Genomic DNA, 22,447 nt, shown 5'->3' with positions numbered 1-22,447 from the left:
TAAGGTATGTTAAAACTAGATCATTTAAAAATTAAATGCGTCTCTAGAGAGAAAAGTTTTCAGGTTGTTTTTAAATCTGTTGAGATCTTTTTCTTCTCTTATATGTAGTGGTAGGGCATTCCAAGTTTGAGGGGCCATCACTGAATATATATCATGGCGTCTGGTTCCAATAATTTTCAAAGAAGAAACCATTAGCAACCCATGGGCTGTGGATCGGAGAGAACGTGTCGTATTATATGGGATAAGCAACCGATTTATAAATTGAGGTTCATTAGTAGATAACATTTTAAATACTAAAAGCAAAATTTTATAGGTTATATGTTGATTAATGGGAAGCCAGTGCGAATCATCAAAAAGGGGATTACGTGATCAATTTTTTTTCCATTATGGATAATTTTAACTGCGGTATTTTGAATTATTTGTAAACGTCTCTTTTCCTTTTGAGTGATGTTTAACAGTAGTGAATTACAATAATCAAGCTTAGCAATGACAAGTGAATGTATTAAGATGTTTAAAGATTTGGGTTCCAGAAACTTGGACATGGAATGAATCAAACGTAAACGGTAAAAACAACATTTGACAACATTGCTAATGTGATCATGATAAGAAAATTTATCGTCAATAATAACCCCAAGTATCTTTAATGATGATACTAGATTTAGATGTATGTTATTAATTGAAAATGGGGCCGCTAGTTTCAACCCCTGTTTCATTGGAAAAAGTAGTGCTTTAGTTTTTGTTATATTTAGAGCTAATCTATTTTGGATAAGCCAATTTTTAATTTTTTCTAATTTTTGGTTGATCAGATATATTTCATAAGTACTTTCAGGATTGAAGGGATGAGTCAGCTGAATACCGTCCGCGTAAGCATAAGTAGTAAAGCCTATTGATTGACATAGACTTAGTAAAGGGGAAAGAAAAATATTAAAAAGTAGGGGAGACAAAATTGAGCCCTGAGGAATACCATAATTATGGGTGAAAGGATTTGAAATTGTATTATTAAAGTGTACCGTAGATGAACGATTAGATAGAAAAGAAGTAAACCACTGTAAGGTTAAATCGCAAATGCCTATGGTTTTTAATCTATCTAGGAGCAGAGAGTGATCAATAGTGTCAAATGCAGCAGAAAGATCGAGGGGAAAAAGTATGACAGAGTTATGATGGTCTAAATGATAGATGATATTAGTAGTAAGGCCGATTAGTGAGTATTCTGTGTTATGATTCTTCCTAAAGCCTGTTTGGTTAGGATGTAAAACGTTTGTGGATTCTACAAAGTCAGACAGTTGGTTGAATACTACTCTTTCGGTTATTTTTGCCAAAAATGGAATATTGGCAAGACCTTGCACACAAACTCAACAATTAAGTTCTGATTGCGGTCTCCTCTCCTTCACGGCAGGGAAGCAGGTGTAATAGCATCGGAAAAGCATTGCAGGCGCTGGTCATTCTTATCCCCTCTCTGCCACCTAGAGGGGCCCGGGACTCCACTTTTATTCTGCTGAGTAGGTTGTGTCGGAGCCTCCGCTTCTTTCCACAACTTAGCCGTCTGCAAGAGATGTTGTGCCTCTTGGGGCATTGTCACCTTGTGGGACTGGTTATGCAACTGGAACGAGAGTCCAAATGGATAATGCCATTTATAGCAGAGGTGATTAGCCACCAGACATTGAGTAACCTCTCAAAACTCATGCCGCTTGCGTAGTATGATTGCAAACCGCAAGATAATGGCGGAATAGAAATCGCTAATGTAATGTAATGTCCGCATACAATTCTACTTTGGCACCCTCCCAATCAATATGTTCCATTTTTCTCGCGGCTGCGAGCACCTTCTCCTTTACTGGGAATCGATGGAAACATGTTATTACATCTCTCGGGCTGTTAGAAGACACTGCCCTGGCCGCTCGATGAACCCGCTCAAACTCAAGGGTAAGCAAATACGGGTTGGGATCGGTGGTGCGCAAAAATATTTCACAAATGGACCACATAAGCTCCTCCTTGGACAGGGAGTGCTGTGTTTCCGGGACGCCCCGGGCCCGGTTTTCTCCATCTTAAGCAAGAGCTCATCATATTTGTCCTCCAAGCCTTTGCACCACTATTGCAATTGCAGGATCTCTCCGTCATGGTCTATGAACAGTGGGCAATTTTCAAACAGAAATTGTCCACAGAAATGGCTTTGAAAAATATCTTTTCCATGCAAAATGCCCTTACGAATATTCATTTGGGGATAAAACTTGGACCAGAAGGAAATATATATCAAAGAACTGGGTTTCTTTTTATCCATGTCAACAAACATTTTAATAAGGACATAATATGTTTGCCATTGCCAACAGGGGACTCCTTTTACAAAGCCGGACTAGTGATTTCTACATGGCAAATGCAACGAAGCCTGTAGGAATTGAATAGGCTTTGTCGCATTTGCAGCACAGGAATCACTAGCGCAGTTTTGTAAAAGGAGCCGAAAGACTTACCAATACTGAACTCAGAGCGGGAATAATTAAGCACTTGGGAATATTAAAAGACATAAAAACAAAGTTATGAATATTAAAATGACATTTGTGATTACCAAACAGAAGTTCCACGCATCATTGATGTCAGAAATATTAAAAACATCTACAGCAAATCAAGCAACGTATGTAGGCTTTTATGGGAATGATACCATCTATTTAGCTGTTGCTATACTGTTCATGTACTATATTTCATAAGCGGATTGAAAGAGTGTATATTCTTGAGTGATTGAACTAGGCTTGCCTATTAAAAATAGTTTCTTTGGTTGCGAAAACTTTATTGCTTTTATTTTTATATTTTGACTGCAAACTGCTTTAGTCTTTTGAAGGAAAGCAATATATCAAGTGTACTAAAACAAACATCATTTTAAACTATCTTAAAATTATGAATGTTAATAATCTCAAATGTTGTATTTGCAAAGACTGTGAATAAATACCTATCACTACAGTATGTGACCACTATTCCCCTCTTCTACGAAACCGAGCTAGCAGTTTTTAGCGCAGAGAGCGTCGGGAGCAGCGCGGGTCATTCAGCGCGGCTCTCTGCGCTAAAAACTGCTAGCGTGGTTTCGTAGAAGAGGGGGTAAGTGGCACCTTGAGTATTAATGTTTATTTAAATTTGAATCTCAAACATTTAGGATATCACACTGCAGTACAATACAGTAAAATCATGTTTGCAACACTATCTTATTCTGCCTAATTCTAAAGAAGAAACATAAATAGAAAGTGTTATGCATATTAGAGATGCTTTTGAATCCGAGGTGGGTTACGGGCTGGCAGAGCTGCAGCGTTTGGTTCTAGCCTTTCAGGAGCAGGGAATTTGAAGTCACTTTTGGGGTACTAGCCCAGGCTGGCTTGGCTTGATTGGGGACATGGAATTAAAAGCTGCCTGTGACTGAGGGTAGTGAGAATGACTGGGGTTTATTTTTATTTTATTTTTGTTGGACTTGTTTCATTTTGCTATTTTTTTCTTGCTTTTACTTTTAAGATTTTTCTTTGGGGTTCTTTGATATTGAAGTTTTCCCTTCTGTTGTGCCTTTTACGCACCTATAGTATTGAATTTATTATATTAGCTTTTCCCTCTTCCTTCTCTTTATATACATAAATGTAAGTAATTATTTTTTTCAGAGAGGGAAATTCAAAGTACCTGATTAGATTTTTAGCTATTACTTAAGTCGATTTAATTGTTCTGTAAACCGCTTCAAATCCTTTTAATGTATATATTAATGACCTGGAAACGGGGACGAAATGTGAAGTTATAAAATTTGCGGATGACACTAAACTCTGTAGAAGGGTTAGAACTACGGAAGAGTGTGAAGACCTACAAAGGGACCTAAACAAACTGGAGGAGTGGGCAAATAAATGGCAGATGAACTTCAATGTAGGGAAATGTAAAGTCATGCATATAGGGAGAAAGAACCCGATGTTCAGCTACCAAATGGGGGGATTAGTATTAGAGGGAAGTAACCTTGAAAGAGATTTGGGTGTACTGGTGGATTCAACAATGAAGTCAACGGCACAATGTGCAGCAACCGCGAAGAAGGCAAACAGAATGTTGGGTATTATTAAGAAGGGTATTACGACCAGAACAAAAGAAGTCATCCTGCCATTGTACCGGGCAATGGTGCGCCCGCACCTGGAGTACTGTGTTCAGTATTGGTCACCGTACCTTAAGAAGGATATGGCAATATTTGAGAGGGTCCAGAGGAGAGCGACACGAATGATTAAGGGCATGGAAAACCTTTCATACACTGAAAGATTGGGGAGATTGGGGCTCTTCTCCCTGGAAAAGCGGAGACTCAGAGGAGACATGATAGAGACCTACAAAATCATGAAGGGCATAGAGAAAGTAGAGAGGGATAGATTCTTCAAACTTTCAAAACATATAAGAACAAGAGGGCATTCGGAAAAATTGGAAGGGGATAGATTCAAAACAAATGCTAGGAAGTTTTTCTTTACCCAGCGTGTGGTGGACACCTGGAATGCACTTCCAGAGGACGTAATAGGACAGAGTACGGTACTGGATTTCAAGAAAGGATTGGACGATTTCCTGCTGGAAAAAGGGATAGAGGGGTATAGATAGGGAGCTACTGCGCAGGTCCTGGACCTGTTGGGCCGCCGCGTGAGCGGACTGCTGGGCACGATGGACCTCGGGTCTGACCCAGTGGAGGCATTGCTTATGTTCTTATTAATGAGATGCTTGTGAACTTGAGGTGGATTTAGGGTTGCCAACTGGCCGTCATTCAGTCGGCCTGGCTAATTTTTGAATGATCAGGCCAGCTGCCAGCAGTCCCTTCAAACTAGCAATGGAAAACCTGTTTTTGTTTCTTCTGTCTTGATGGCACTGCATAGGCCAACACTGGATAGACATTGCTAAGGAGTAGGAAGTGCCATTCCCCAAAAATGGCCTTATTCAGCAGCTGTCAGCCCCAGATCACTTGCCATCACTATCACAAACAGGACAATAATGGCGTGAGAAGCTGTGGAGGGTTCCTTCTTCGCATGCGCTGCTAAAGGCTCTATCGGTCTGTGTCCCACTCTCAAAAACAGGAAGCAAAAGGGATGCTGCACATTGGACAGGTTTGGGGATGCTCAACATGGGAGAGATAGGGGAGGTGCTGATATGGAAGGGGAGAGGGACAGAGAGTTGCTGGACATGAGGAAGGAGTAAGGTGATGAGAAATGCTGGGGAAGAAGAAACGCTGGATAGAGGGAGTGAGAGAGGGAGTGGAGATACTAGTCATAGGAGTAACTATAGGGAAAAGGAAAAAGAAGGAGGAAGGGAAAAGAGGGGCGCGTTAGAAAAAAAAAAAAGGGGGAATAATAGGATAAGAAATGGGAGGGCTAGGATGAGGGAGATGGAACGTTGTAGGTAGATACAATTTAAAAAAAAAAAAAAAAAAGGAATATTGATAACTAGTAAGAATGAAGTCTGAGCAGATAGAAAAATGGAGAAAAGTTGAAGGGAAAAGATCAGTCAAAGATTGATGTAGGAGAGGAAGTGAAAAAGACAGGTAGGGAGAGAAGTGGCAGATAAACTGAAGACCCTGGAAAGAAAATTAAGACAGAAGAAAGAAGAAACTGGAGACTGGGATATACATGATCAGAAAAAAACAAAATGACCAGATAACAAAGGTAGAAAATATTTAGGGATCTTTTACAAGGCTGCGTTACATACCAACACATGCTTACCACAGCAAAAAAATGGCATATTGCAGGGGCACACTGAGGTAATTTCAGGATGTGTGCGTGCTATCCACACACTAAAATATAATTTGTTTTGCAGTGGGGGAGTGTCTGAGTTGGAGAATAAGTGTGTTCTGCTCTAATTGATTTGCGCAACCAGAAAGAGTTTACACGCTAATGGCAAAATTAGTAGGACTAGCAATGTGAAAGCTGTTTTCTCAAATGATTGGGAACTATCTCTTAATGAAGCTTAGAGGAAGTAAAATAGGCAGCTCTGTTAGCATAAGTTCCCTGATTCTTTCCAACTGAATATATCACTGTTTTTTTTTCAAATTGAATATATGTTGAGTGGGAGAAAACTATGGCTCTCTTTCACAAAGCCGCAGTAGCCCGGGGTGCTAAATTCTCCAATGCTCATAGGAATTCTATATAAGTATCAGCTCCTTAAAACCATGGTAGAGGTTTCTACCTTGGGCCAGCGAAGTAAATGCTCCAACCCTCGCAGGAATTCTATGAGTGTCGGAGCATTTATCTCACTGGCCTATGGTAGAAACCTCTACCACAGCTTTGTAAAAGCCAGCAATAATATGGATGATATGGAGATTTTTTTGACCGATGATTAAAATTCTGTAAAGTGGGTTTGCACTCTTAAGTATATGGAGAGGAACCACTACTGAAGTCTTTTTCTTCTTTGTTAAGATAGATGAGTGTACATTCAGGGCCGGACTCTGTATAGGATGCCTAGTCTCAGAAGTCACCTAAGCGGCTTTTGAGAATTGCACACAAGTGTCCTGTATAGAATCACTGCCTAAGCCCGCCTAACACCAATGATTCTCTAACCAGCATCCATGTCACAGGCGCTGGTTAGAGAATCGGGTTGCCGCTGAACTTATCACAGCAAGGGATCTCCCTTCAACAATAAGTTTAGCGGCAACCCATTCCCCCCCCCCCCACCCTGCGAAGACTGCCGGCAGGAGGGATGCCCAGTCCCTCCTGCTAGAACCCCCCTCCCGAGCATTGCCAACAGGAGGGATGCCCTTCTTCTGGACACCCCCCCTACCCTATGGCCTAAGGGATCTGGGCCTTCTGCCTTCTGCCGGCAGTCTTTGTGGCAATATTTGAAGGGGGTTTGGCAGAAGGACTGAACAACCCACCTGCCGGCAATCTTTGTGGCGATATTCAGGTGGGGGTCCGGGGTTCTGGCAGGAGGGACTAGGCATCCCTCCTGTTGGCAATGTTTGCGGTGATGTTTGGGGGGTTCCTGCAGGAGGGACTGGGCACCCCTCCTGCTGGTAATCTTCACGGGGGGAGGGGGGAACGAGTTACTGCAGCCGCTAAAAGTATTCTGAGCGAAGCCACACCCACCCCTAGCCTTAGGCAAGCTTAGGCGGGCCTACGTGCTTCCCTAGGCTCCCAGAGGTGCCTACAATATAAGTGGCCTGCCTCGGGTTGGGGTTGTTTTGTTTTTTTTAAAACGTGCGTTCCGATTGGCTGGTTAGGCAGCAGTAGGCCACCTACAATCAGGATGCCATTTATAAAATTTGCCCCTCAGTGTGCACATTTTCCTCATTTTCAGTTGGTGGTTTTCCATATATATGTGTGAAGATATAGTCCATCTGGGTGGTTTTATACTTTACAAAATTAACAAATGACCATTAATTCAAAAAATAGAAAATGCAGCCATTTATCCCTGTGGTAAAAATGGCCTTGTAGCATGAGGGAAAGATTTATGTAAGGGTGCACTAAGAACACTTTTTACCTCAGTTTAGTAAATGGACCACTTAGTAAATGGAAATGGTCAGTTTATTAGTAAAGAAGAATGTGACACAAAGTAAAGAAAATGACTACAATCAGTTTGGAAAAATAAAATGCACAGAGAACAAAAGCAGAAAAGAAAAAAATTACTTGAAATTTTTAGGGACTGGAATGTGTCAGCTTTGGGAAATGTGCATCCTTTCTGTTATATTTTTTTCTAGCATTGCAAAGCTTATAGAATCAGATTTTTTATGTTTTCATTTCAGTTTTCATCTACACTTTTCTGTCATTTAATTTCCTATTCTGTATTAGGTGAGGGTCTGGCTGTGTTTTGCATGTGTGAGGCGTTACTGTATACTAATATGTAATTTCTATCTAGAGATCAATAGCAAAGCAGCTTCTTCTAGTTTCTCAGTAGCAGGTGTATTAGCACTCTGACGAAATATTCTTTTCATAGGGTTGTTACAGTTTGAGTTCTGGGAATTAGAGGTACTGTGATTTGTTATATAGATTCTGAGTTTCTTTTTTTAGGGTTCTGTGTTATTTCACAAAATGTTTGACAGTGGAAGGAGGTTGTGTAGCTTATATCACAATTTGAATAATAACAATTTTATACAATGAGTTGTATGAGGAATGGTCCTAGCTCCACTTTTGGGGACTGAGTATGTTGCAAACCGGAGGTTCAAAGTTTCCACTGAGATTTGTAGAGCTGCCAAGTTACCCAGTTCCAACTGGGAGATTTTAGACCAGTTCTGGCATTCTGACAACCCTATCATGATGCATTATGAAATCTGCAGCATGGATTCCAATGGATAGAATCAGGAACTATAAATTCCACACTGCTTTGGGATGTTGGTCAAAAAGACTCATCTTCCTCTTGCAACGGTAACTTGGCTTGGCATCTCACAAGGTTAGCATTTCACAATGGTAGTTCTCACAAACCCCCTCTTTTACTAAGGAGCGCTAGCTGATTTAGTGCTAAAGAACCCAATATATTCTATGGACGGCTAGCGCACCTTAGTAAAAGGACCCCATTGTCTCTTATAGCTTATTTAAAGGTGGGGGAGGAATGATTAAGATGTATGGAAATATTTTGGCTTGCCTTCCTGTTGCCACCCCAAATACTTTTGTCTAGAGATGCCACTGCAACAATGTCCTACCAACATCTGTCTAACAGACAGTCAGACTAGCTCTCAGCATCAGACCTTGATCCTGCCCTTTCTTTAACTCCCTCCTTCTCTCTCTTTGCCCTCCTTCCCTTAGTCTGCATCTGGTGTTTTTTTTTAATTACTTAACTTGAAAGAGTCGCTTCGCAGGCAGCTTCCAAGTTCCTTCCTAGTCCTTCCTCCTTCGGGCTCAAAAGTCAGCCACAGGACCTCTGCTGCTTCAGCCCACCCTTCTCCAGATGTCATTTCCTGTTTCTTCCTCAATGGTGGGCCACAGCAACAGAGGCAGCCTGTGCGAGCCAATCATTGTTAGCTGAAAGTCACAGCACAGCAAGACACTCTTCAGCCACCCTTGTGACCACACACCACACCTGACCAGCTTGTCACTTTTTCACAGCACCAAATGACCAAAGGCAAGTTGGACTGTGGACACTGAGCGTGGAGTACTAGGGAAATGGAATAGTTTAAAAAGTACTATTTACAAATAAATGTTTAATGCTGTGGGAGGAAGCATGACGACAGTGAATGCTGGCTATGCTGAGCTGTTGTTGATGCTGCCTTAACTGTGTGTTCCCCTTTCCCTATAGAATTAGGAAGATTAATTTATTGACACATTAAGATGAGCATGTGCACCTTTGTGGTGGAGGGGACAAGAGAGAAACTGGATGGAAAGAACCGATGGACCCAATGGGAACAGAGGGAAGCAAGGCAGAGGAGAGGCAGGGAGAAAATGACAGCTTGACCCCAGGGAGGGGGGGGGCTGGATTGTGGGAGGAAGAGGGGTCTCAGGGGATGGATGAGCAGAGAAGATAGGCATGGAGAGTCTAGGGGCCAGGCAATCCTGGAAAGAAGTGTGAATGAAAGAGGGGCATGAGAAAATGCACTGGAAGGAGACGTGTAAGAATGAGATAAGGGGGGCAAAGCTAGAAGTTAGGGGGGGAGGGATGAACAGTGGGATGTGAAATGGACAGTAGACTCTACATAGACAGGAAAAAAAAAACAACCTGAAAGTCAGAAAAGAGACACTGGGAATAAAGTAAATGGGCGAAGCAAGGGAGAGTTGTGGGGTGGGTGTCTTTTTTTTTTTGCTCTGTTAAAAAGTTGACAACGCAAGACGGATTATGCATATTAATGAAATGCTTGTGAATGAGATCACTGTGGATCTTAAATGAAGACATATTTGTGGGTATTTTGAAGAGCGGGAGGGCAGATGTTACCTCGGCGATCTTCTGCCGCAGTTGCTCCATCTCCTCCCGCTGCCTCTCCCTCTTTTTCATCAGCTGCATGGCCCTCCCAGCCTCACTGGCCGCTCCCTTGTACTGCGCCATTATGGACACGAAACACCGACACCAAAACACTCAACGGCAGCCGACCGACCAAGCGCCGCAACTGGGATTGCTACTACGTCCCTCACTTCCGCCCCGCGACACGTCCAACTCCTCCTCTTCCGCCCCGCTATTAGCATCAGAGACAGGCGGCGTCATTTTTTTTTCACATTTCCGCCCCGCTGCATATCTCAACCCGGCAATGCCTTCGCCTGATGGCGTCACAGAGCACGCCGCGTCTCTCCCTTTCCTCTCTTGCTGCTGAAAAGTCAGTGCGGCAGGTTTTGTCTCACCCACTATTATTTTTATATCACGGGGACATCCTTGCAGAGTTTTCTTAGCTGTAGACAAGTAGGATGAGCTAGCCGCACGCACACTGGACACTTCATTCTAGAGTACCATGGATTGATCGTGGAACTTCTCTGGTACTTTCTCAATATTCACCGACCCTCAGAGGTGCCACCTTGATACTCAAAATATTTCACTGCATCCGGCTTCACGTACCATATCTTCACCGGGTCATATTTATATAAACTTTTTTAAAAATAATTTGTTCACAATACTTGGTGGTCAGATAAGGCTGCGAAAGCTAGTTTAGGGATATGAGCCTTGAAAAAACCCGCTGGGTGAAACATGTTGGCATAAATGTCCCTACAAGCTGACCACTAAAAGATTAAAAGCTAAGTACTTTTTTAAAAAAATTGTTGACAAAACATTTAAAAATTATTTTTAAAAAAGTTACCCGGTGAAGATATGGAGGGGCATAATCGAAAGGGACGTCTAAGTCCGTTTACGTCCATCTCACAAGTCGTCCAAAGTAAAAAACACCTTAAGACACATTTTCGAAAGATATGTCCAACTTTTTTTTTGTTTCGAAAATCGTCTAATTATACGTCCTGCCGATTTGATCATCCAAGCCAATAAATCATCTATATACCACATTTCTGTCCAACTTTCCATCCAAATCCAAAACGCCTAGATTAGAACAAGCCCTGTTGGACATGGGAGGGGTCTGCAAAGTGAATGACTGCACACCCAGACATGCCACCTAAATAGTGGGGTACCTTACAGGGCACTGCTGTGAACTTCACAAAAAGGGTGCCGTGTCTTCTCCTCCCTACAGCTCCCTTATAGGTCATGAGGCCCCCAAACTACCTCCAGAATCCCCTAGACCCACTTATCTACCACCCCAATAGCCCTTATGGCTGCAGGAGCCACTTATATGCCAGTACAAAAGGGTTTTGGGGAGTGCACATGTTTAAGGATCAATGCAGTGATTACAGGGGCTTATGGGCATGGGTCCTCCTCTCCTTGAGTCCCTAACCCACCCCCAAGACGACTTAAGCTGCCTCTAGGCTGGACAACTAGGCTTTCCTATGCCAGGCGATGATGGTATGGAGGCTGAATTTTAAAGTTATGATTAAAATTTTTATGGGGGTGGAGGGGGTTGGTGATCACTGGGGTAGTGTGTGGGGGTCTGTTTTATGTGTTTGTAGTGCTTATCTGCACTAATGCATGTTTTACATGGTTAAGTCACAACGTCCAAGTTCCGTCTAGGCTCTGTTGTAAAACTTTCGGTTATAAATGCTGTACGACTAAGTCTAAGCTGGCCCACGTCCCGCCCAACTCCTGCCCTCGATACGCCTCCCGAAACGCCCCGTTTAGCTTTGGTCATTCAGCGGCATTATGAAGGCCTAGGTCGTTTAGAAATACATCCAAAACCCATTTTTATTATCGGCACTTGGACGTTTTTGAGAAATGTTCGTCCAAGTGCCGACTTAGGCCGGTTTTTGGACGTTTTTCTCTTTCGATTATGAGCCCCATGGTGCTTCAAGCCGGATGCAGTGAAATATTTTGAGTATCAAGGTGGCACCTCTGAGGGTCGGTGAATATATTGAGAAAGATTGAGATAAGTGTGAGTTTATTGAAAGGGGGGTGGAGGAGATATCCTTTTCTTATTTCTATATGAAATTTTTTTAAAGACAGAGCGATAGAGGGAGAGAATGTTTTAAAAATGCAGAGTGGCAAGGTAAAATGTACCATGCCTAGTGGACTCAAACTGGGTGAGTCTTGGACCTGGGGGAACTAAGGGCTCCTTTTACTAAGGTGCGCTGGCGGTTGCGCGCGCTACAATACCGCACGCGCTAAACGCTAACGCCTCCATAGAGCTTGTTAGTATTTTTCATTTAGCGCGTGCTAAAAACGCTAGCGCACCTTAGTAAAAGGAGCCCTAAGTGAAATTGATTGAGCGGAGCAGATGAGCTGGTGAGTGAGGAATGGTTATAGGTAGCTAAATACGATGGTAAGCCCAGCCTGAAAGCCTTACAAGGTTAGTGTGAGCAATTTGAAAATTATTCGCTGTTCTACGGGGAGCCAGTGGTCTTTTTGCAGTAAAGGTGAAACATTATTGAATTTGGGCACGGCAAACATACTTGTTTGGTAAATTTTTTTAACTAATGGATTCTAAGTCACTGTGAATGTCCAATATCTTTACTCTGTAAACCGCACAGAACTGAGAGGTAGCTGTGGTATACAAGCATATTGTTATGTTATGTTGAATAGCAATGTTCCAAAGGAACTGAAGGCATTTAAGATTTGCTCTGCAGCATCCTAAGTAGCTACACTAGTCCAGTCTTGTGACCAGTAGTGACAGGATAACATAATATAAACATAACAAAATCTATTTCTTAACCGCATTACCTTTGAATTCTATACGGTTTACAAAAGATTAACTAAAAAATACTACAAATAATGAATAAAGAACCCAAAAATTAAAGTCCTGAAGTTAAGAGCTCCAAAATTTTAAGAACAAATAAGTTTTCAGTAGTTTTCTAAATTGAAAATAAGAAACTGAAGAGAGTAACAAAGATTTAAAATTCTTGTCCCATATTGCAGCCTGATAGGAAAGCATGCGATCATGATATATTTTAAGTTTGCAACCCTTCACCATAGGAAAAGTCAACAAGACTTTAGAGCTTCGAGAGTATTTTTTAATAGAAAACCAGAATAACTCAATCATATAGGGCGGGGCTTCACCCACTACTACTCGATAATGCAACCCAGCTTGAAAATGACTTGTGCCACAACCGGCAGCCAATGCAGTTCCTGATAGAAACGAATAACATGGTCAAACCTTTTCAAACCAAAAATAAGTCTGACAGCGGTATTCAGAATAATTCTGTCTGGAAAGATTTTTCTTATTACCAGCCCTGTAAATGATATTAAAATAGTCTAAATGGCTTAGTACCAAAGACTGTACCAACAATTTAAACACTGAGAAATCAAAATAAGCTCCGAGTGTGCATATCTTCCAAAGAATGTGGAAGCCAAGTTGCGAACTACAATACCAACTTGGTCACACATTTTGGTCGAGGGTAACACCCAAAATCTTGATAGTTGGTTGAATCAGACATTGAATGGTATTTAGAGTAAAAGAAGTCTCAGAAATTATTCCGACTAGAAGTGGCAAGAAAAAATTTTATTAGAATTGAACTTTAATTTAAATTCTGTCATCCATCCCTCAATTGAATCAAAGACTTCAATAATATGAACAATCTTAGCAACTAAAGAGGGTCAGGGAATTATGATGGTAATGTTCGTATAGCTGAACAATTTTATACCAAAGTTACTTAGTTTGAAATTCTGGGAAGAAAGATAAACATTAAACAATAACGGGGGAAAGTGGGGAACCCTGAGGGACCCCACAAGGATTCTGCCACTTATGAGAACAGACATTATCCATTCTAACTTTACAAGTGCGAGAAGATAGAAAACCCTGAAACCAAGCATAGACATTATTTCGTATCCCAAGTGATTCTAAATATTCTAATAGTTTAGAATGATTGACTGAGGCATTACAGCCCCTACTAAGCAAATTATTGAGATGGTCTAGAATTGCAGTAAGCACCGTTTCTGTACTATATTGGGAACAAAAACCGGACTGTGAATCATGGAGCAGCAGTGCATGTTGATCCAGATAATTTGAAAGCTGCAATTGAACTAAACCCTACATTATTTTAGTAAACAAAGGGATAGAAGCAATAAGTTGGTAATTGGACACCAAAGAATGAGATTCTTTAGAATTTTTAATTATTGGAGTAATGATAATGTGACCTCCTGAAAGTGGGAATAAACCTGTATCCAAAAGATGAGACAACCAGTTGAAAAGATCCATCTTAAAATTTAGTGAGGCATTTTTCATTAACAGTGGCATACAATGATCCAAAACACAGGAGTTAGAATATTTATTGTAAAGTTTATTGCAGCTGATGTAAGACGAAAAAGCCAATCTTGCAGAGAGCTGAAATCGGGGAAGAAAAGGTGAGCTTAGAATCTAGAACGATTTCTAGATAACAGAAAAAAGTAAACCAGATAGGAGTTCCCAGAAGATTAATGGAGAGAGTAGGAGTAAGGAGACCTATAAACCAACAGACAACAATTTTTTCTTTGTTAAGAACTAGCCTATGATCAAAAACCCAGTAAGATATTAGATTTAGACAGCTTTGCAAAGGTCCAATAGAGGGAAAGAAAGGGTTTATGGGAAAGATAAGGAGGATATTGTCAGCATAAAAGTGAAAACGAGTACCAGTGGAATGATAGTAGCCAGAGGGCTCAGAACTAGATTAAATAGGAGAAGAGACAAAACAGATCCTTGTGGGTCCCGCAAGTCAGAGGACACAGTGAAGAGACTGAAGGAGTGACAACTTTGAAAGAACAGTCAGCAAGATAGGAGGTGAACCAAGCAAGTACTATGCCACATTGTCCTTGAAGAAAGTTGAGATAGTAGGAGTGTAGGGACGCCATTCTGAAACAGGGCGAGATCAGCACACTGATTTCCTAGTCCCTGTGAAAGAATGCTGAATCATTCCCTCTTTCCCCCTTACCTGTCACAAATTAACCCTTATCTTAATTTAACTAGTCCTTATTTGGAAAGGACATCAGCTGACAGGCCTTGCATATGTGCAGAGACTCAGGTTTTCTCCACGTGTTAATCAAGTATTGCCTACGTGCAGAGTTGAGGGTAATACGATGTAAATGCATGTGACTTTGTATCCACCAATCATTAGACATGTAATCGAAGGAGTTACTATGATGTCAATAGCATAGAAGCATAATAAAAGGGTTTGGAGGTAACCACTGGCAACGCCTCCTTCCCGACTCATATTCTGTGTGTGTGTGTTCGCTGTGTTCCATCCCCACATAGGAGTGATTAACCAAATCCAAAACGGCTGAAAGGTCAAGGGATACGGAAAGAATAACATATAAAATTTTATTTATATGACGCAATACACCAAATAGTTTGATGTGGTAACCATAACAATTCTAATAAACTTACACAGTACAGGCAGTCCTCATTTTATGAGCATCCGACTTACATCGAACTCGTACTTACAATCGGGGGTCTTGCTCTACCTTTGGTGTCCCAATGCACCCCTCTCTCTCCCTCCCAAGTCCCAATGCACCCCTCCCCTTCCAAGTTCCAACACGTCCCACTTTCCCTCCCTCCATTCTGTTCCCCAAGTACATGCCTCCCTCCTGTGGGTGTTTACCTTCTGGCCTGCTCCCTCCTCCTTCCAGCCGCAGGTGTTTCTCTGCACAAAGCCGCGGGCAGCGGCTTCTAAGTGTATCCCACGGCTGAGCCTGAAGCCTTCCCTCTAACGTGGGAGGAGCTTCCTCCGACGTCAGAGGGAAGACTTCCAGCTCAGCCATGGGACGCGCTTAGGAGCCACTGGGATATGACTAAAGTGGTGGGATGTGCAGAAGCCCTGTAATCAAACCCAAATCTTCCATAAAGCACTTTCCCTCTGGATGGTTTAGAAATAAAGGTTCATGTTTAAGGAAAGATTTAAGATCTTACCTTGGTAATCTTCTTTCTAGTAGACAGTCACATTATTCCTGAACCTGTGGGTAGTCAATCTATTCCCATGCAAATTCTTGTATAGAGAGACTCATTAGCATTCTTTTGCTGTGTCTCCAATCTCTCTGGCCTGTCCTCCAATTCCTCAGTTCGTATTAAAGCAGATGGTCAGCCCTACAGAGAAAGGAAACAGAATAGGGAGGAGTATGGGGACTCTCCCCTAGAAACTTGTCCCCTAGAAACACCCTCCAGGGATTCAAAACAAAGTTAGACAAGTTCCTACTTAATTAGAATATACATGCAGGTAATGCTAGACTCAGTTAGGGCACTGGTCTTTGACCTAAGGGCTGCCGCGGGAGCGGACTACTGGGCACGATGAACCACTGGTCTCACCTAGCAGTGGCAATTCTTATGTTCTGCTCATATCATTTACATATAATAGATGAAACAAAAAACATATGTATTGCAAATGTTTAACAAGGTGAAAGCACAAGTCACAACCCAGAATGCAACTGGCACTAAGAGTGTGGGAAATTCTTCAGATATCTGCTAGATTTTTCCAAGTGGCAGTCGTCTCTCTCTATCCTTATCAATGCTGGATAAAGGAAAGAAACAAGACGTCCAGATTCCCCAGCACATTTGAGGCCATAAGGAGGCAAATGAACATCTGACAGGATAGGCTTCACAAGTACATTATGAAAATACAAGGGTATCTGCAATTTCCATAGCAGTGGTATTATGGAATAAATTGATAGGGCCATTGAGAGCACTTCTGGATTTTTAAGTTTAAAATTCTTAAAACTACAGTACGCTGTTTGTGGAGGCATTTAAATGAAAGAATTAGTATTTTATGCAGATACTAACATTATTGGATGGGGAGACATTTAAATGAATGAATTTAACTGTATGGAGATATACTGTACATTATTTTATGTTACTTATATGTATGTCTTATTATTTTGATTGTACTGTTGGAAGCCGCTTAGGTATAAGCGGATAAGAATCTTTTAAATAAATAAGCTTCATGAATAATGTGTCTGTCTAATAGAAAGATTACGAAGGTAAAGAACCTATTCTTTCCTTCTAGTGCGACAGACACATTATTCCTGAACCTGTGAGACATATTAAAGCAGTCCCCCGAATTTAGGACGGGACAGATGAGCCTGCTGACAGAATGCAGAGTTCTATTTGGCCTCTACATCCACCCTGTAAAAATTCATGAACTGTATGGAGAGAGGACAATGTGGCCACTTTACAGAATGCTTCTGGAGACACCACTGAGGATTCTGCTCATGAGGAAGCCACACTTCTAGTGAAGTGTGCCTTTACATTTATAGGCAGTCGCTTTCCACTTCCAATATAGGCTGAAGCAATGGCCATACAGATCCATCATGAAATGGTTGGTTTCGAGGCTGGTCGGCCTTTCCGGGCAGCATCCACCAGTACAAAGAGATGATCCGACAGTCGAAATTCATTCATAACCGCCATAGACTGTAGTAACACTCTGTGCACATCCAATAATTTCAGCAAGTTAACCTTCTTTCTCGATCCAGAGGGCGTGAAAGTAGGCAACTGCAGTTCCTGAGTGATATGAAAGTTGGAGACTTCAGGCAAGAAAGATGGTACTGTATGTAATACTCCTGAATCTGAAATTCTGAGGAAGGGATCTCTGCATGACAATGCCTGAATTTCTGACACCTGTTGAGCTGATGTGATCACCACTAAAAGCACCATTTTGACTGTAAGATCTATCAGTGAAGCTTGCTCTAGAGCAGTGGTTCTCAACCCTGTCCTGGAGGACCACCAGCCACTCAGGTTTTCTGAATAGCCCTAATGATTATGCATGGGAAAGATTTGTATACCTGTCACCTCCATTATATGCAAATCTTTCTCATGCATATTCATTAGGGATATCCCAAAAACCTGACTGGCTGGTGGTCCTCCAGGACAGGGTTGGGAACCACTGCTCTAGAGCAGAGTTGTCCAATATCATTCAAGGGCCACAATCCAGTCAGGTTTTCAGGATTTTCCCAATGAATTTGCATGCGATCTATTTGCATGTAGTTTCCATTGTAACCAAATAGATCTCATACATATTCATTTGGAAAATCCTGAAAAACCCAATCTGGCAAGGGCTGAGGTTGGATACCTCTACTATAGAGGTTCATAGGGTGCTAGCACTACTAGTAGGACCAGATTAAGACGCCATGCTGGAAAAGGCTGCCATACTGGAGGATGTAGACTAAAGTGCTCTTCACAAACTTGGCCACCTCTGGATGTGTGGCTAAGGTACTTTTATTAAGCTTAGGCCCAAAACTTGAACACGACAGCACCACCAACTGAACTTTCAGGGAGACAACCGCTAGGCCTTTTTCCAGTCCTTCCTGCAGGAAGGCAAGCACTATAGATATCAGGGCTGAGTTTAGGTCCTCACTTCTCTGAGCACATCAAGTTTGGAAACACTTCCAGGCTTTCACTTATGCGGCTAGAGTCGCTCTCTTCCTACACCACTCCATCTGAATAGCTTCTGCACGCTAGTGCCGCACACTCAAGAGCCATTCCACAAGACCAAAACGTTCCAGATCCTCCAGGGCAATTGGGCCCTGTGTGAGCAGTCTCGGATGACATGGAAGTCTGAGACCTCAGTCCTTTTGCAGATGTATCAGATCTTTGCATATCACGGTTGCCTCATCCAGTCTGGTGCTACTAGAATTATCAACCCTTGGTGAGTTGTGATCCTGCACAAAAGTCTGCCTATCATGGGCCATGGCGGAAAGACATATAGAAGTCCTGCCTTTGGCTAAGGCTGCATCAGGGCATCCAGACCTTTGCTTCCTGGCTCGTATCTTTGAAGAACTGACCCACCTTCTTGTTGGCTGGTGATGCCATCAGATAGAAACCTGAGCACCCGTACCAACTCACAATGCAGGTGAAGGCTTCCTGATACAGGGATCCAGAGGAAAATCCTCTTGTCTACTGTCCACTCCTGCGACATGTGCCGCTAAGAGTGCCAAGAGATGGGACTCTGCCCACCTGAACAGCATCTGGGCAGTACTCTTGGTGCCCCCCCAGCGATTTGACATAAGCTACCGTCATTGTGCTGTCTGAAAAAACTCGTACCGTTTTGCTCTGCAGTGTGCTCCTGAACGCCTGAAGCACCAGGAAAAACTTCTGCTTCAAACAAGCCTAGAATCCAGACTGCTTGTCCCTTCAGACTGCCTCTCAGGCCCAAAGACTGGCCAGAGATCTCAACTCCCACCAGAACCTCACACATGAAGTCGGGGAGGGGGGGGGAGAAAGCAGTCTGTCCCAATCTTGGGAAAGCTGCTTCAGAGCCACTCAGCCTGCGCTCAAGTCCACTGCAGACAGAACCTGGGGTGAGCCTGCTCTCAAGGGGACCAGTCCCTGAGCTCCCAGACTGTTCGTTCAGGTTGTCCAAGTAGGTGCACTGCAAGGCAGTCTGCCCTTGGATGCAGACCCTGAGTCTGCGCTCTCACGCAGCCAGAGATGCCCAAGAATGGGATCTTCTGCAGCACTGAAAAGCCTCACAAATGGTAAGCCAGAACTGAATTTAATGGAAAGATAAAACATGAGCAGAAAAAAGACAGGCTCCTACCATGTCACTTATAGAGAGACAACTGGGGAATTGGAGGACAGCCCAGAGAGGCTCTCTACAAGGATTCTCATGGGAATCAACTGACTGTCCACAAATTCAGGAATAATATGTCAGTCACACTAGAAAGCCCCTTATGGAAGTCAAAGTTCACTTTATCATATTTCTCTTTGCAAATCTTGAAGGCTGGAGGCGGCCAAGAAAGAGCAAAAAGTGTGAGCTCATATCGCCCAAGGACTGCTTGAGCCAGTGTTCATTGTGCTTCCTTGCAGGAATGGACATGTAGTTCCTTTTACTAAGATGGAAAATCAGAGTTCTTAAGGAAAGGAGGGAAAGGGAGATATGATACAAATGTTTAAATACAGTATTTGAAAGATAATATACAGAGACAAGTAAGTTACAGGGTGTCAGGAAACAATTCTCACAGAGAAGGGGGGGGAGTGTAAATGCTTGAAACACCTTCCTGGTGGAGAAGGTGGGGATAAGAACAGTACCAGAATTAAAAAACATGCAAGATAAACACAGCTGTGCACGATCTACTGCACTTTTAAGCCAGCAAGAATGAAAGTAGAACTTCACAAAGTAACTATAATAGTCTATTTACAACAGGGGTCTCAAAGTCCCTCCTTGAGGGCCGCAATCCAGTCGGGTTTTCAGGATTTCCCCAATGAATATGCAAGAGATCTATGTGCATGCACTGCTTTCGATACATATTCATTGGGTAAATCCAGAAAACCCAACTGGATTGCGGCCCTCAAGGAGAGACTTTGAGATCCCTGATTTACAGTGAATAAATTAGTCATAGCAGCGGCTTGGAGGAGCCAACCACACTTTCAATGTCAACATTGTTGTACAAGTTAGATTACAAAACTGACAGTATGGGAATTAAATTCTGGAATTCATTGCCGGAGAATGTGGTAGAATCAGTTAGTATAGCAGGGTTTAAAAAAGTTTTGGATAATTTCCCAATGTTATTATCCCTCCCTTTTCTTTTATATTTTGTAGTTCTTCCCCCTGAACCTCAATTTCACATTTTTATGTTGGTTTTATTGTTATTACAACTTGTTTTTTAGACTGTAAGCCGCTCTGAAAGTCCTCCCTAAGGCGGGATAAAAAAATGTTAATAAACCTGGAAAACAAAAGTCCACAAGCCACTATTGAGATGGCTTTGGGGAAATCCACTGCTTGTTCCTGGGATAAGCAGTATAGAATCTTTTACTCCTTGGAATCTTGCCAGGTACTTGTGACCTGGATTGGCCCTTGTTGGAAACAGGATATTGGGTTTGATGGACCTTGAGTCTGCCCAGTATGACAATTCTTATGTTCTTATTTATCATGCTTGGAAACGCCAGCATAAGAGATGATAATGTAATGGGATGATAAGATTATATAACATTAGGAAACTCAGCTTCGCTCCATCTCTAACCCCTTTTACAAATGATTGTATCTGTTTATGCTGTGGGGGCTGAGGGGGGGGAGAGTGAGCTTTGTTTGTGTTTCATAGTACTGATACTTACTTGTAGGAGTCCTATGCTATGCTATGTTACAGTTGTCTTTTGAATAAAGTTTAAACATTAAAAAACAAACTTGAAAGTGGGAGGGTCATCAGGCTGTAACAAAGGGTCGTGGGTAGACTTTATGGCCCTTTGGATTACAGATTTTGGATACTATTTATTCATTCATTCAATTTTCTATACCATTTTCCCAGGGGAGTTCAGAATGGTTTACATGAATTTATTCAGGTATTCAAGTATAATTCCATCTGTCCCGGTGGGCTTACAGTCTATCTAATAATGTACCAGGGGCAATGAGATTTAGAATTCCTTCTCTCACACCAAGCAGCATCATGGGGTAAAGACCTAGAACAATTACTTTCGCCCTCTACTTATGAGGTATTTAGGAAACGTCTAAAAACACACCTGTTCCTAAAACATCTTGACAACTGATCCACTTATCTCTTTCCTCTCAATAGCGACCTACTGTCCTTTTGATCACTTTTCTCCTCAACAATGAATTTCCTGTGTAATTACTTCTCTTTCTTCTTCCCCTCTTGAAGTCAGTCAATTTGTACCTTTGCTTAATCTTTTGTAAACCACATAGAACTTCACGGTATTGCGGTATATAAGCTGTTATTATTATTATTATATATGGTGCCACAGCTGTCAGAAAGCTTGATATTGTAGAATTCCACTATAAATTCCTGGTGTGTGTGTGTGTATGTGTATATATATATATATATAATCACCCCTTCAAAGAACAAAAAAAGAAGATTCGTCCTTCAGATGGGATCTGTCTGAAATCTGGGGTAATAGAGGCTTCTTATAAACATTACGTATGGGACTGTGAGCATATTCAACGCTTTGGACTGCTGTATGGTCTTACTTGAGTGGTCTGTTTCGTACTGCATGGACTCCGACTCCTAATATTTGTCTATTGGACGATACCACCTGGCTAGGCATAATGATGCCATATGCTCCATCTTATTACTCCTTTAGAAAACTGGTGAAGACCTATTTATTTGAAAAATTTGTTACTTGATATCAGTCTGTTTTTCCATTGCTTGTATTTCCCTAATATTGTATTCTTCACCGATTGTTCAGTTCTTCTTTTTTGTGAACCGCCTAGAACTATGTGGTGTGGCGGTATACAAGAATACAGTTATTACACTTCTCCCTCCGTATTCGCTGTGATAGGGGGATTAACAGAACCGCAAATAACTTTTTCATATGTTATTCAGTTTTCTGTTAAAAACCATCGTGAATATAGTGAAACCGCGAATAACATGGTGGGAGACATGGTCTGTTCCTGAAGGAGAGGCAAAACACAATGAAGAAAGTGCTGGGAATCAACGATTTTCTCTGTAAACGCTTGGAATCAGCAATTTCTCTATGCCAAACTGATATAATTTGGGGGGAGGAGTCAGCAAGCTAAAAACCGTGAATAATCGAAACCGCGAATGCTGAAACCGCGAATACGGAGGGAGAAGTGAATTATTATTTATGGATTGCATTAGGGCCCTAGGCCTTTTCTTGCGTAAATCTGCTCTT

General features: G+C 42.0%; 1 protein-coding gene across 1 annotated transcript in view; it reads right to left on the bottom strand.

Moving 5' to 3' along the window:
- FAM50A (family with sequence similarity 50 member A) overlaps positions 1-10,045 on the bottom strand; it is a 34,678-nt gene extending 24,633 nt beyond the window's left edge. The window contains exon 1 of the mRNA XM_033922806.1: positions 9,823-10,045. Coding sequence (XP_033778697.1) covers positions 9,823-9,933 — 111 coding nt within the window. The 5' untranslated portion in view covers positions 9,934-10,045. The remainder of the gene's footprint in view (positions 1-9,822) is intronic.
- Between the last annotated feature and the right edge of the window lie 12,402 nt (positions 10,046-22,447).

The sequence above is a fragment of the Geotrypetes seraphini genome, chromosome 1, assembly GCF_902459505.1.
Source record: "Geotrypetes seraphini chromosome 1, aGeoSer1.1, whole genome shotgun sequence".
NCBI classification, from domain to species: domain Eukaryota; kingdom Metazoa; phylum Chordata; class Amphibia; order Gymnophiona; family Dermophiidae; genus Geotrypetes; species Geotrypetes seraphini.
The sequence above is the reverse complement of the archived record's forward strand: the minus strand, read 5'-3'. Positions and strand labels throughout refer to the sequence as shown.